Consider the following 12,063-nt stretch of genomic DNA (forward strand, 5'->3'; position numbering starts at 1 on the left):
ACGTCTCTCAGCTCGCTGCGCCCTGCCCCATGCCGTGCACAGTGAGGTGCCATCTCCTTTAACAGGACGGGCCCCTCTCAATGGGATTCCCTAGGCCAGTGGTTTTCAAATGCTGGGCCCTGGGGCTTCTGGCTGCAGGGGATCAGGTGAGCAGTGGGGGGGGGCTAAGGCAGCTCCTCCTGTCCTGGCACCACAGACTGTGCTGCACCCCAGAAGCGCCGGCAGCAGGCCCGGCTCTAGGTGGGGAGCAAGGGGGCGGAGGAGCGGTGAGCTGGAACTCCCGTGGGTGAGGCACGATGCTAACTGTGGAAGTGGCGTGGCCCGTGGGGCTGGGGCGAGGCGCACGCCGGTGGCTAAGCCACCATTAAACCCTCCCAATTCTGGGCTGCTGCCGGGGCAGGAGGGGTAGCGTCACCCTGCAGCCTACGGGCCAGGTCCCTGGCCTGTGCCTCCTCCCCATGGCCCTGCTCCGGCCCCACCCCAGACCCCCCCACACTGGGGTTGGGAGGAACCGCAGGAAGCGGCTGCAGTGCGGCTCGCCCTGGGGGATCCTCCACAGCCGGCTCTGGGGCTCTGGGGTCTCATCAAGGGGGCGGCCAGTTGGCCCACGCGAAGGGGGCAGAGGGTCCCATCCTGGATTTCCAAATGCCACTTTGTGATGCCCCCAAATGCCTGGGGGTCTGGGCTTTGGGGGGGCAGTGGGTTTGCGGGGTGGGAAATCACTTCGGGCTTCGCCTGCTCCGTGTTTCCCTGAGGAGCCCGGAAATGGCACCCAGGAACCGCAAGGCAAGCCGACAGGAGCGGCGGGTTGAAGGTCCGGCGGGATCCCCCAGAGCTGGCTGGGGCTCCGGGCGGGACGCGGCGACACGCCCGGGGAGGAAGCCAGGCCTCAGCCAGGCACACGTCGCTTGTTAGCCCAGTGCGATTTCCTGGCCGCCCCAGGCCTGGGAGGTAACGAGGTGCTGCCACACACAAGCCCGGAGCGGATTCGCCAGAGGCTGTCGGCTTGCAGCAGTGACGTTGCAGCCCCATTGGTTCGCCAGTCGGGCATTGGGTCTCCCGTGAAAACGAGACGGGCAAGATGTGAATTTCTAATGCCAGGAGACAGGCCGGCCCGGGAGCCTTTCCACTAGCCCATGGGCACAAACCCGCCCGGATTCCTCGGGGAGGCATCGGTAAGTGGCTTCTTTTCCATTCACCCCTCATGTGTCTCTAGGCCCCAGACCCCGGGGCTGCGGGTGCCCTGCAGCCCTTGACTGCACTGGGCTGTAGCAATGCACCTCAGTCCCTTGTGTTGTGCTAGTCCCAGCCCTTGCTAGACAGGGCCGGCTGGTCGCGTTATGTCCAAACGACATAGGCTGCCCCCGCAGGTGATCAGGCACTTGGAAAGGGCGTGGGGGAGCCATGCTCTATGCCCTTGCCCTGACTAGGCTTTTTCACTAGCCTGTGGAACTCACGGCCACCAGAAATGTGGCCAAGCACGTTGCAAGGTTCAAACGGGATCGGACGTTTGTACGGGGAACAAGAGCAGCCCGAGGGGTCGCCGCTCATGCTGCCGAGTGCTTCACAAGGCACATTAAAGCTCACACTTCAGGGACACAGCCCAGGAGAAAGGGGGCAAATTACCCCCCTGCTGCCTTCGGGGCTGGCTGCTGGAGCGTGGGCTGAGCCAGGCTGGGGCGTGTGCACCCCCGGCTAAGGATCCCCGTGGAGACGGCATAAGGGACGCTGGAGTCACCGGATGGGCCCCGGCCACAGTGCACTTTGCTTTTCTCTGGCTTCAGTGGGCGAACGGCCCCCGGGGAGGCTCGAGCAGCCCAACAGGCCGGGGGGCAGCTGGCGGTGAGCACGAGGTGCTGGGAGCTGAGTCTTTGCAGGCCGAGTGGAAACCGAACCTGCCCCAAAGCTCAGAAGGGAGCTCGACTCTCCTGCCTCCGCCTGCTCATTCCCAGCTCCCAGCCCCCCCTCGCTGCCCATAGTTTTCATGCCTGCTCAGGGTCAGGCCCTGGGGGTCAGGGCCCAGCACAGACCGGCTGGACCATAGCGCCGCCGCCCCTGAATAGGGACATTAGCAGCAGCTTGGCCTGGGGCGCGTCGGTCTGTTTGTACAGCACCTAGCACGGTGGGGCGGGCGCTCACAGCCCTGCAACTCGTACATCCGCGTTCTGCTGGCTGCTTCCTGCTCCCCACCCCCAGCTCCCAAGGCTTGAAAATCAGCCCAGGACTGGACTGAAGGCACCGCTCAGCCTCCCGACACGTCACCCCAAGGCACTGGGTCACTTTGTCCACGCACAGCTCAGGTCGGTGAGCACACGGGGGCTGGGCCGTGGGACCATGGCAGGGTCAGGTCAGGGCCTACTCCCACCATCAGGCGCATCCCAGCCCTGTCAGCTTGCAGGGAGGGCGCCACTCACACCACAGGCCCAAGTCAGAAGGGTGGTGCGGCATTTTTTTCATCTGGTGTAGAATAATTTTTTCATGTGCACCACGAGTAGAAACAAAAGCTCACTGTGGGCACTCTGCTAGTCAGCTGGGCGGGATTTGACCCTCTTGTGAGCATTCGCACGAGTGCCCAGCTTGCAGGGACCTCTGCTGCGTGGTGCTGTGGCCACATCAGCGCGGCTGGAAACCACGTCCAACCAGGCCTACAGTGTGGGGTGGAGGCTCATGCGGAGACCCAGCCCAAGCCCCCAACTCCAGCCAGCAGCAGAGACTGAGCAGCCCTGGCTGCAGGCCTGGGTGGGCAGTAATTTTTGTGGGGGGGCACTTAATGAATTTTGGTACATGGTCACAGCTCCCCCGGGTGGAGGAGGGGCTTGGGGCAGAAGGGGCGTGGCCTAGAGTTGTCGGGGGGGGGGGGGGGGAGGCTTTGAATTAAAAACCCAGCAGAGGGCTCCCAGCCCCACCGCTGCCCTATTGCCTGGCGCCACGTGGGGCTACTGTGGCTATTTCAAGGGCTCGCGGCTCCTGCCAGGGTGGCGCCGCAACTGGAGCCAGGAGCCATTTCAATAGGATCCTGCTGCCTGAGCCTCCACCTGGGAGTTCACTGGCCCGGGCAGCAGGACAGAACTAGCAAGCGGCCGGATCTAGCCCCCGGGCTGCATCTTGCCCAGCCCTGCCCTGGGGAACAGCGAGCGACTGGCCCCCCTGTGCCACGCAACCAGTCTCCCTGCAAGTGGAGCTGTCGGCCTCGGAAGGGGATTGTGCAACGTCCGCCCGTACGTGGGTCTTCCCTCTCCGGTGCGGCTGCACTGGCACTGGGCTTTACTGCGCCCGGCCAGGGCCCTGGGCCACCCTGCCACGGCTCACTAGCACTCCAGCGCCAGGCAGGCTAGCTCAGGGCTGTCGCCACCCGCTGCCCGAGCCTCCAGTGCACAAGCCATGTGCTGCTTTGCCACAGGGCGCACCAAGGGGGAGGGACGGCGCTCGACCAGGGCGCCAGCTTGCTAAGGCACAATCCCGTCGGTCGGACGCAGGAGGGAGAGCCCGGCCAAGCAGACGCTGCGAAGGTGAGTGTGAAACAAGGGGAGAACATGGCTCCCCAGAACACTGACGCCCCCCAAGAAGCGTACGGCAAAGGCTGCGGAGCCAGGAGGGTGGGAGTGGGCACAGCGGCGGGTTTAGCCAAACCCCTTTCACGCTCTTTACTATTAAGACAACCAGACTGGGAATTAGGCAACCTCAGCTCTGTTCCCAGCCCTGCCACCAGCCCGTTGGGTGACCTGGGACCTGCCCCGTGCCTCGGTTTCCCCTTCTGTGCCAGGGGGGTAGTGATGCATCCTGCTTTTGCAGCGGGCCTGGTGAGCAATGGCTGGAACATGGCTACTGGCTAGGGACTAGGCTGGGCGTGTGCAGCTGGGGCGGCGCAGTGCTTGGTCCTGCAGAGCGACGGGCCTGACGGGCGGCCCTTGGCAGTTCCTGGCCGCAGCGTGGTGCTTGGCAGCCGAGGGCCCTGCTGGGCATATCCCATCCTGTGCCCCCGGGCCAGCCCTCCTCTTGCAGCCCTTCCCCCCATGCCAGCGAGCGCCAAGCGTGCCAGCCCCTCCTGTCTGCGATGTGCAAAGGGCAGGGGGCCTGCGGCCACCACACATCCCTTTGTGACCAGCATGGTGCAAACTCGCAGCCAAGCGGTTCAGGAGCGCTGGGGCGGGGCCACTGCTAGAATGACCCCCCCAACATCCAACATCGGCCCAGGTGACGCCAAGCCCTTTCCCACGAGGCGCAGTGTGGAGCGACACCATCCGGGTGAAAGGCGCGACGGGCGGCACCGACCCCCGCAGCCCGAGGGCTGGGCCACGCCGGTGAATTCAGCTTCCGGGAGGGCTGCTGAGCTGCGGGTGCAGACGAGCCCTTAGCGAAAGGCCACAGGCCACCAGCTTTCCAGATCCCAAGAGTAGCCGGAGGGTGTTGGCAGCGGCTGCGGGGGATCCTGTGCAGGGCTTCCTGGGCACAGAGCCGGCAGGCCGAGCGGGCGTGGGGATTTCTGGGATGGGAAGCTGCCAGCTGCGGCGTGCAGCTCCGGTGGGCAGCCAACAGGCCAGCGTAGGGACCCGGCGCCCAGCCCCCGAGGCCTCTCTCCATTGGCTCTGACGGGCCGATGGTACCAACCCAACAGAGATGCATCCGGGCTCCCGCCTCACCGCTGCCTTTTGCTCTAGTCTCTTTTATTTACTTTACTTTAGAAAATTAGACACAGTGGGGGGCAAAGCCCAGCTGAGAAATAACACGACGCCTCCCCCCCCCCCGGGCACGGGGCTGTGCTCTCCCGCCCAGCTCACCGGTGCCGGGGTGGCTAGTATGGTTGAGGGGGCGTGGCAGTGCCGGCCCCTCCCCCCGGTGGCATGCCAGGGGGCAGCATGCAGGCACTGCTGTGGGCGTGCTGGAGCCTGTGGCGGGGCGTCATGGCGCTTCCCAGGCCCTGCAATTAGAGCCATGGGACTTGGCGAAGGGAGAGGCCCAGGCTCCGGGCTCAGATGCCAAACGCTTGACTCCGGGCAGCAGCAGCCTGGCTCTGGGAGCACCAGGGAGCTGTGAACGGGGGCGCCGGATGGGACTAGGCCGGGCGCGAGAAGCACAGCAGCATGAGCGAACCCCCAGCCATCCCCTCCTCCCGTCTCCTCTCCCCAGACGTGAGGAGGGGCTCTGGGGCAGCGCGAGAGGTCTCCGGCCCTCGTTCCCGTGGGGCTGCCCCGGCAGCAGAAGCCAGAGAGACGAGCGACGCCTCCCTCAACGGCTTCTGTGCGACCCAGGGAGGGCCGGGGAGCTCAAAGGACCACAGCAACAGGCTGGACAGAGGGGGGCAGGCCTGACACGGGCTGCAGGGCGGGTGGCTCGCTCAAGCTTGCAGGCGGCCACAGGCTGGTGAAGGGGATGCGCGTGGGAGGCGAGCGCTCTCGCGTGCCAGCCGGAGGCCCTTGGGACCATTCCGCATGTGCTTCCACTCGTGTAAGGCACTCGTGCCGAGACCCCACGTGCACGCGAGGAGCTGGGGCAGCCGTGCGAGCTTGGCACCGGGCCACGGGCCTGGCGCTGGCTTGGGGATGGGTTCGCAAGTGGCTGCCCCGGCCCGCTCTGCGCCAGGCCTGGATTTTCAGCAGTGGCGCTGTGTGTGGAGGGGACGGGCCCCGGCCGGGAGGGAAGTGCCCAGGCCTGGCACGGCAGCCGGCTCCCCCGGGCGCTGGCCTGGCCTGGCTCTGAAAAGCACAGGGACTGGTGGAGGCCTCCCCACTTACCCCCTGGGGGCGGCAGCGAGGCGGACACCAAGGTCCTGAGGCCGTGCCCCGGCGCTCAGAGCAGCTGGCCTGGGACAGCGGTGGCATGGCGGGGCCCGGCGGGGGGATCCCTGAATGTATCTTTATTCAACATTATTGTGCAACAAGTAAAGCAGAGAAATCCCGGGCGTGTCCGACGCGCGTTGGGGGCCGCGGGCCGTGCCGGTCGGGCCCCGGTTCGCAGGGTGGGCGAGCAGGCACCTCCGAACGGAGCCTGCAAGGCCTTCCACGCTGGCCCTCGGCGCCCAGCCCCCTCGCTTGTTGCTCTACTTCAGCTTCCTGCAAGGCCTCCTCCACCCTCCCGTGCCCTCCGTCTCGCGGGGCTCCGCGCCCCCTCCATGCCAGCGCCCCCCTACGGCGCCCCCTGGCTCCCGGCAGGGGCGGAGCTCTTGTGCAAGTCGTGGCAGGCACCTCGGCACTTTGGCGGGCGAGCGGGCGGGAGCAGAGGCAGCCCCTGGTCCCGCGGGACGCCGGGCTCACGCGCCACTTGTCCCCTTGCAGAACAGCGAGAGAGAAGGGGCCGACGGGGCAGCCCCGTGAGCGAAAGGGCCCGGGGCAGCGGCTGGCGCGGCCGCCCGCTAAGCAATCTCCTTGATTCTGCAGATGTAGTCGTGGAGCGCCTCGGGGTCCTGCAGCCCCATGTCCTGGCACACCCACTCGAGGTCCTCCTCGTCGGCCACGGGCACCGAGTTGTAGGCCAGCTCCTCGGAGGGCAGGGTGGCGAAGGTGGTGAACTTGACCCGCTTCCGCTTGGAGGTGGGCGAGTTGAGCGGGTCCTCGCTCTGGTCCCGGGTGGAGCCCCCCGAGGAGCCGTCGCCCCGCCCGTGCACCTGGCTCTGCACGCTGGTCTGCGAGCTGCCGCTGCTGTGGTGGTCCCCGTGGCAGCAGGTCTGGACGCTCTCCAGCGGGTTGCCGGGGCTCTCGGGCTGAGGGGAGAGGTCATTCTGGGCCCGCACGGGCTGCCCGTTGCCCAGGAAGACCCAGTGGTGGGAGTGGTCCATGTTGGTCTGGCCCTCGGGCGGGATGCGCTTGTGCCGGTACTTGAGCACAAAGACGATGCAGTTGATGAGGAACACCAGGATGGCCAAGCAGAAGACGCCCAGCAGGGCGTACATGCCAATCTCCAAGTCCGTCAGCCCCCGCGGCACCTGCACAAAGCCCGTGGGGAGGGTGGGGAAGTCCTCGGTGGTGTGGGGGACGCTGGGAGCGCCGCTGTCCTGGCTGGGCTCCGGCTTCCTCTCTACGTCCGCCCGCAGGGTGGTGCCGGCCGCGCCCTGCTCCCTCCCTGAGGCCCCCGCCTTGCTCGGCACGTGGCCGGCGTCCCCGTAGTCATAGGTGGGGTCTTCCTCGGAGCCGAAGCGCACCCGCACGCCCGCCAGCGCCGTGAACAGCACGCTCTTGCGCTTGCTCTTCTGGCAGCTCTCGCAGATGACCAACTCGACACGCAGCAGGTCGCCCGCCCCCTCACCTTCCGCCACCACCAGGGGGAAGGCCCGGTCCTGGGTCACCGACACCACCTTCTCGTCCAGGCTGCTCACCACCAGGTTGTAGTCCCTGGGCTCATAGACGGAAAGGGGGGTCGAGGTGCCATCGCTGTACGAGACCCACACGCTCAGGAGGGCTTCCTGCGAAAACAAACATGGGGAATGGGGAGCTACGTATTGTCCCTCCTATCGCTCGTATCCCCTGCTCTCCACCCTCCCGCCCATGCGCCCGCTCCCCACCCATCCATCCTACCTTCTGTCCTACCCTCTATCCATCCATCCATGCCCCAATCTCCCCACCCATCCATCCTACCTTCTGTCCCACCCTCTATCCATCCATCCATTCCCCAATATCCCCACCCATCCATCCTACCTTCTGTCCTACCCTCTATCCATCCATCCATGCCCCAATCTCCCCACCCATCCATCCTACCTTCTGTCCCACCCTCTATCCATCCATCCATGCCCCAATCTCCCCACCCATCCATCCTACCTTCTGTCCTACCCTCTATCCATCCATCCATGCCCCAATCTCCCCAACCATCCATCCTACCTTCTGTCCCACCCTCTATCCATCCATCCATGCCCCAATCTCCCCACCCATCCATCCTACCTACCATCCTACCCTCCATCTGCCCATCCACTCATCCATCCATCTCCCATGCTCTCCATCTGTACATCCTAATTCGAACTAGTGGGAGGCTAGCCCTTCCCAGCTTGCCCTGGTGGCCACTCTGGGCCAAACCAGGGAAACTCTTTTGCTCCCCTCCCGGCCCCGGAGCCCTTAAAGGGGCACGGGCTGGCTATGGTGCCCATGCCAGGTGCAAGCCTGCCAGCACCCAGCCAGCAGACCCTGCACCTGGCACGGATCGAGCCAGCCACCCGCTGCCACCCAGCCCTCCCCCTCTTCCCGGGACCAGGCTGGCGGCTCCCAGGAGCCTGCCCGGGGCCGCAAGAGGCGGGCGCCCGCCTGGTCTAGTGCAGAGATCGTTTGGGGGGAGGCCTCCAACGTCCACGACCGCCGCACTAGGCACAGGAAAGTGGCCGTTTAGGGCAGGATAGCTGCCAGCCTGGCCACCAAAGGCCACATGCGAACCCAGGAGCAGGTTTGCATAAAAATCAAGTTGGTCCAGTGAGACCCCCGACCCTGAGCCCTGAGCTTAGAACATAAGAACATAAGAAAGGCCGTCCTGGGTCAGACCAAAGGTCCATCTAGCCCAGTAGCCTGTCTGCCGACAGCGGCCAACACCAGCTACCCTGGAGGGGATGGATCGAAGACAATGACCAAGCCATTTGTCTCGTGCCATCCATTTCCAGCCTTCCACAAACAGAGGCCAGGGACACCATTTCTACCCCCTGGCTAATAGCACTCCATGGACCCAACCTCCATGACTTTATCTCACTTCTCTTTAAACTCTGTTCTAGTTCTAGCCTTCACAGCCTCCTGCAGCAAGGAGTTCCACAGGTTGACTATTTGCTTTGTGAAGAAGAACTGGCAGCTGGGCATGGGGCAGGTGGGTTAGTGGGTAACCCTGGGGTAAGCAGCTGGGTTTCTGCTGAAGCTAGGGATAGATGCTGGATGTGAGCTGGGGACCTGGGGGAGGGGGTGCCAAGGGTGTCTGGAGTGGGTGTTTTAGGGGGCCAGTACTGGGCCCCCCTCACCTTCTGCTCCCACCATTGGCCACCCTGGCCCTATGGGATCCAGCCCAGGGTCCCCAAGAGAGGAGTCAGAGAGCCCCTGACTTCTGCTGGGAGACCAGGCCCCACAGCGCCCCTGGTGGCCCGGAAGAGCAGCAGCAGGCTCCTCCCTGCAGCCCCACTAGCCGGGCAAGGGGCAGACCTAGGGTTGCCAGATGGTTTAACCAAAAATACTGAACACCCCCCGCCCCCCACAAAAAATATAACAACAACAAAACACCGGGGAAAACATTCTGTTGAGGAAAAAAAAGGGGGAGACCAAAGTTGTTGAGAAAAAAAAAGGACCCCGAGAGTTACTAAGCAAAAAAATGTTTTAAAAAGCCAGCATGGCCCCTTTAAGAAATGCTTTTAAGGCTTTTTGGCCCTAGCCGGCGGCCATCTGCCATCTTGTCTCCCTGCTCTGGGCCAGACAGCTCCCCTGTGGAACCCGGAAAGCACCCGGGATTTTCGCCTCCTGGCCGGGAACAAATCAGAAAGTCCCGGACATTTCAGCTGTCCGGTATTTTCTGAATGTTTTTACCGGACAGGAGGCGAAAATCCCGGACTGTCCCGGTCAGTACCGGACACCTGGCAGGGCCCCACAGCGGGAGAGCAATGCAGGAACGAGCCTCGCCCCAGGCAGCAGACGGGGGATCCCCCCCGACAGTCCTGCCGCATCGCATGGCACAGGGTGAATTGCCACTGGGCAGATGAGACGAGCTCCAACGGATTCATTGCACCCAGCAGCTGGAGCTGAGCCATAGTGCTCACTGGGCGCCTTTTCTCCTGTCACTTTAAGGGTGCCCCAGCCAAAGCCTCCCTCGCTGCTGCCTGGCCCCCAGGAGCAGGACCGCGCCCAAAGGGTGTGGCCCAGGGGGACTACAGGCCCCAGCATGCAACGCTCCACAGAGCGCCCAAGTGCCCCCTGGGAGTTGTAGTCCCACAGGCGGGGAGCTGCGGGGAGGAGCCCTGTTACCTGCTTGGAGAAGTTGAGGGTTTGCTGGGCGGCAGTCTTAGCCACGATGGTGTGGCTGTTGCCGGGGCTGGGATGAAGGGAGAGCGACAGGCTGGACACCACCTGGGCTTTCAGATCCGTGATGCTGACCTTCTCGTCCGCCACCGTCACCGCCGTCTGCCCCAGCACGGCCTCCGTCAGCGGGGACACCACCTGCGAGAGCCCAGCCATGAGGGCCCAGCCAGCCACCCCCCCGGCATGGCTCTCCCCATGTCAGCGAGGGCCCACACCAGTGCTGCGAGTGCCCTCCCAGCAGTGCCCTGCAGATCCCAGAGAGCTGGGGAGCTGATGGTGTCCACAGGCCTGGCCGCCGCCTACCCTGCGCCCGAGCAGCTCTGGCACGCTGAGTGCAGCTGCGGAAGAGCGCGGTGGCCGCGCTGACGTTGAGACGCGTGGCCTTCGGCCGCCGGGATTGCAGGAACCAGGAGTTTCTCTCGTGAAGGCAAAAGGGAGCCGGAGCCTAGAACTAATCCCAGTCCCAGCGACCCGGCCTGGCAGCTAGTGACTGAGCCGCCCGCAAGGGAATGTGCCGGGGAGGTAACTACTCCCACCCCCTTCCACGGCCCCAGAGGGGAAGCAGCCCAGGCTGCTGCTTGGCTGAGCGTCAGAGCCGGTCTGACAGCACCTGGGCGACGGCAGGGCTCAGCCAGGCAGCAGCTGCTGGCACACGGGGCCCTCGGCCGACGGTGCCCGCTGCAGGGAGGGTGCCCTGAAATGTGCACGCTCTGGCTCCGAGACCACAACGCCAGCGCTCTGCCCGTGCCAGGGCCCCTCTGCGTGTCGGCCACACCTGGGCCAGCCCCAGAAGGCTGCGAACAGCCCCATCTTCCCCTGGAGACCGGATCCAGCCTGGCCCGGCCTCAGGCCTGCCCCAGCCGCTCTGCCCTTTGCCATTTGCCTGCAGCCCCTCTGACGCCTCCTGCCAGGCCCATCCCTCCTTCGGGTCCAGCCTTTCCACGGGGACAGGGGATAGCTGGGCAGAAGTCAGAGCCGGGCACAGCCCTGCCTGCAGCCAGCCCCTGCTCTGACAGCCCCTGGGCTGGTGAGGCCTCCCCAGATATTGTCCCTCCCCACTGAGAACTTGCTCCATTGATCTGCCAGAGGGCCCTTTCCCTACAGCTCTGGGGTGGCCCAGCCTTCAGCCCCCCCGGTACAGAATGGCCAGAGGAAGCAGGAGCAGGAAGCGGCCTGTCTGGAGGGGGAAGAGGACGGATTTCCTCCCCACCCTGCTTCACCTGCTGCTAACTCAGCCCAGAGGGACAGCGGACCCATGCCCGCGAGGATGCCCCATGATCCTGGGCACAGGTCTGGGCTCTGTGCCCCTGGCACCACCAGGGAACCCCCCTTCCAGGGCCCCAGCCTGCAGCTGCGCCATGCCGAGCTGCAGGGGTGCGGGGCCTGTACCTTGAAGAGCGTGGTGCCCGGCTCACGCCCAGCCAGCGTGCTGCTGTCTACCAGCTGGGCCACCCGGGGGTCGTCCACCTTCATGAAGTCTCTGACCAGGTCGGTGACCTCCACCAGCCAGTCAGGGCCCAGCATGGTGATGACCTGGCCGGTGCCCTCCGAGGAGGTGGTGTGGAACTGGGTGAAGACCTGGAGGGTGGCATGCTGGTACTGCAGGGTGCAGCCCCGACTCTGCTTCCGCTCGTCCTCATCCTCATCGTCCTCGCTCTCCCGCACGGACCTGGGGGCAGAAGCCGGATCAGCCACTCTGCCGGGGCCTGCCCTGCTCTGGAGCTAGCGGGCATGCACATGTGCGTGTGCCGTGCATTGGCCTGTGTGTACGGCGCTACCGTGCGTACAGTCCGTGTTCTTGCAATTCCTGATCACGGCACTTTAAAGCCCTCGCAGTTCTCGGGGTTAGATCCTTCCATCTTAAAAGCCACGGCATTGTCATAAAACACAAACGTATATTTAACACAGAAAAACCTCAAGCGGGGGTCCCAGGCCAAACGGGGTCACAAATCCATTTGGAGGGGTCACAGTATTGCCAGGTTCCTTCTGTGCTGCTTTCAGAGAGGGGAGGGCGAGAGCAGCCGCTGCTGGCTGGGTGCCCAGCTCTAAAAACAGCAGAAAGGCTGGGCATACTTGGAGCCCCCTCTCCCAAATCGCCTTG

At 64.8% G+C, this 12,063-nt stretch overlaps 1 protein-coding gene across 3 annotated transcripts in view; it reads right to left on the reverse strand.

Annotated features, from left to right (window-relative positions):
• Positions 1 to 3,826: 3,826 nt before the first annotated feature.
• TMEM132E (transmembrane protein 132E) overlaps positions 3,827 to 12,063 on the reverse strand; it is a 125,609-nt gene continuing 117,372 nt past the window's right edge. For all 3 annotated transcript variants that reach the window (XM_075905014.1, XM_075905015.1, XM_075905016.1), the window contains exons 7-9: positions 11,352 to 11,631; positions 9,909 to 10,100; positions 3,827 to 7,396 (exon numbers count right to left, since the gene is read on the reverse strand). In XM_075905014.1, the coding sequence (XP_075761129.1) occupies positions 6,350 to 7,396; positions 9,909 to 10,100; positions 11,352 to 11,631 (1,519 nt within the window). In that variant the 3' untranslated portion in view covers positions 3,827 to 6,349. The remainder of the gene's footprint in view (positions 7,397 to 9,908; positions 10,101 to 11,351; positions 11,632 to 12,063) is intronic.

Source organism: Pelodiscus sinensis, chromosome 21 (assembly GCF_049634645.1).
Source record: "Pelodiscus sinensis isolate JC-2024 chromosome 21, ASM4963464v1, whole genome shotgun sequence".
In the NCBI taxonomy this organism is placed as follows: Eukaryota; Metazoa; Chordata; order Testudines; family Trionychidae; genus Pelodiscus; species Pelodiscus sinensis.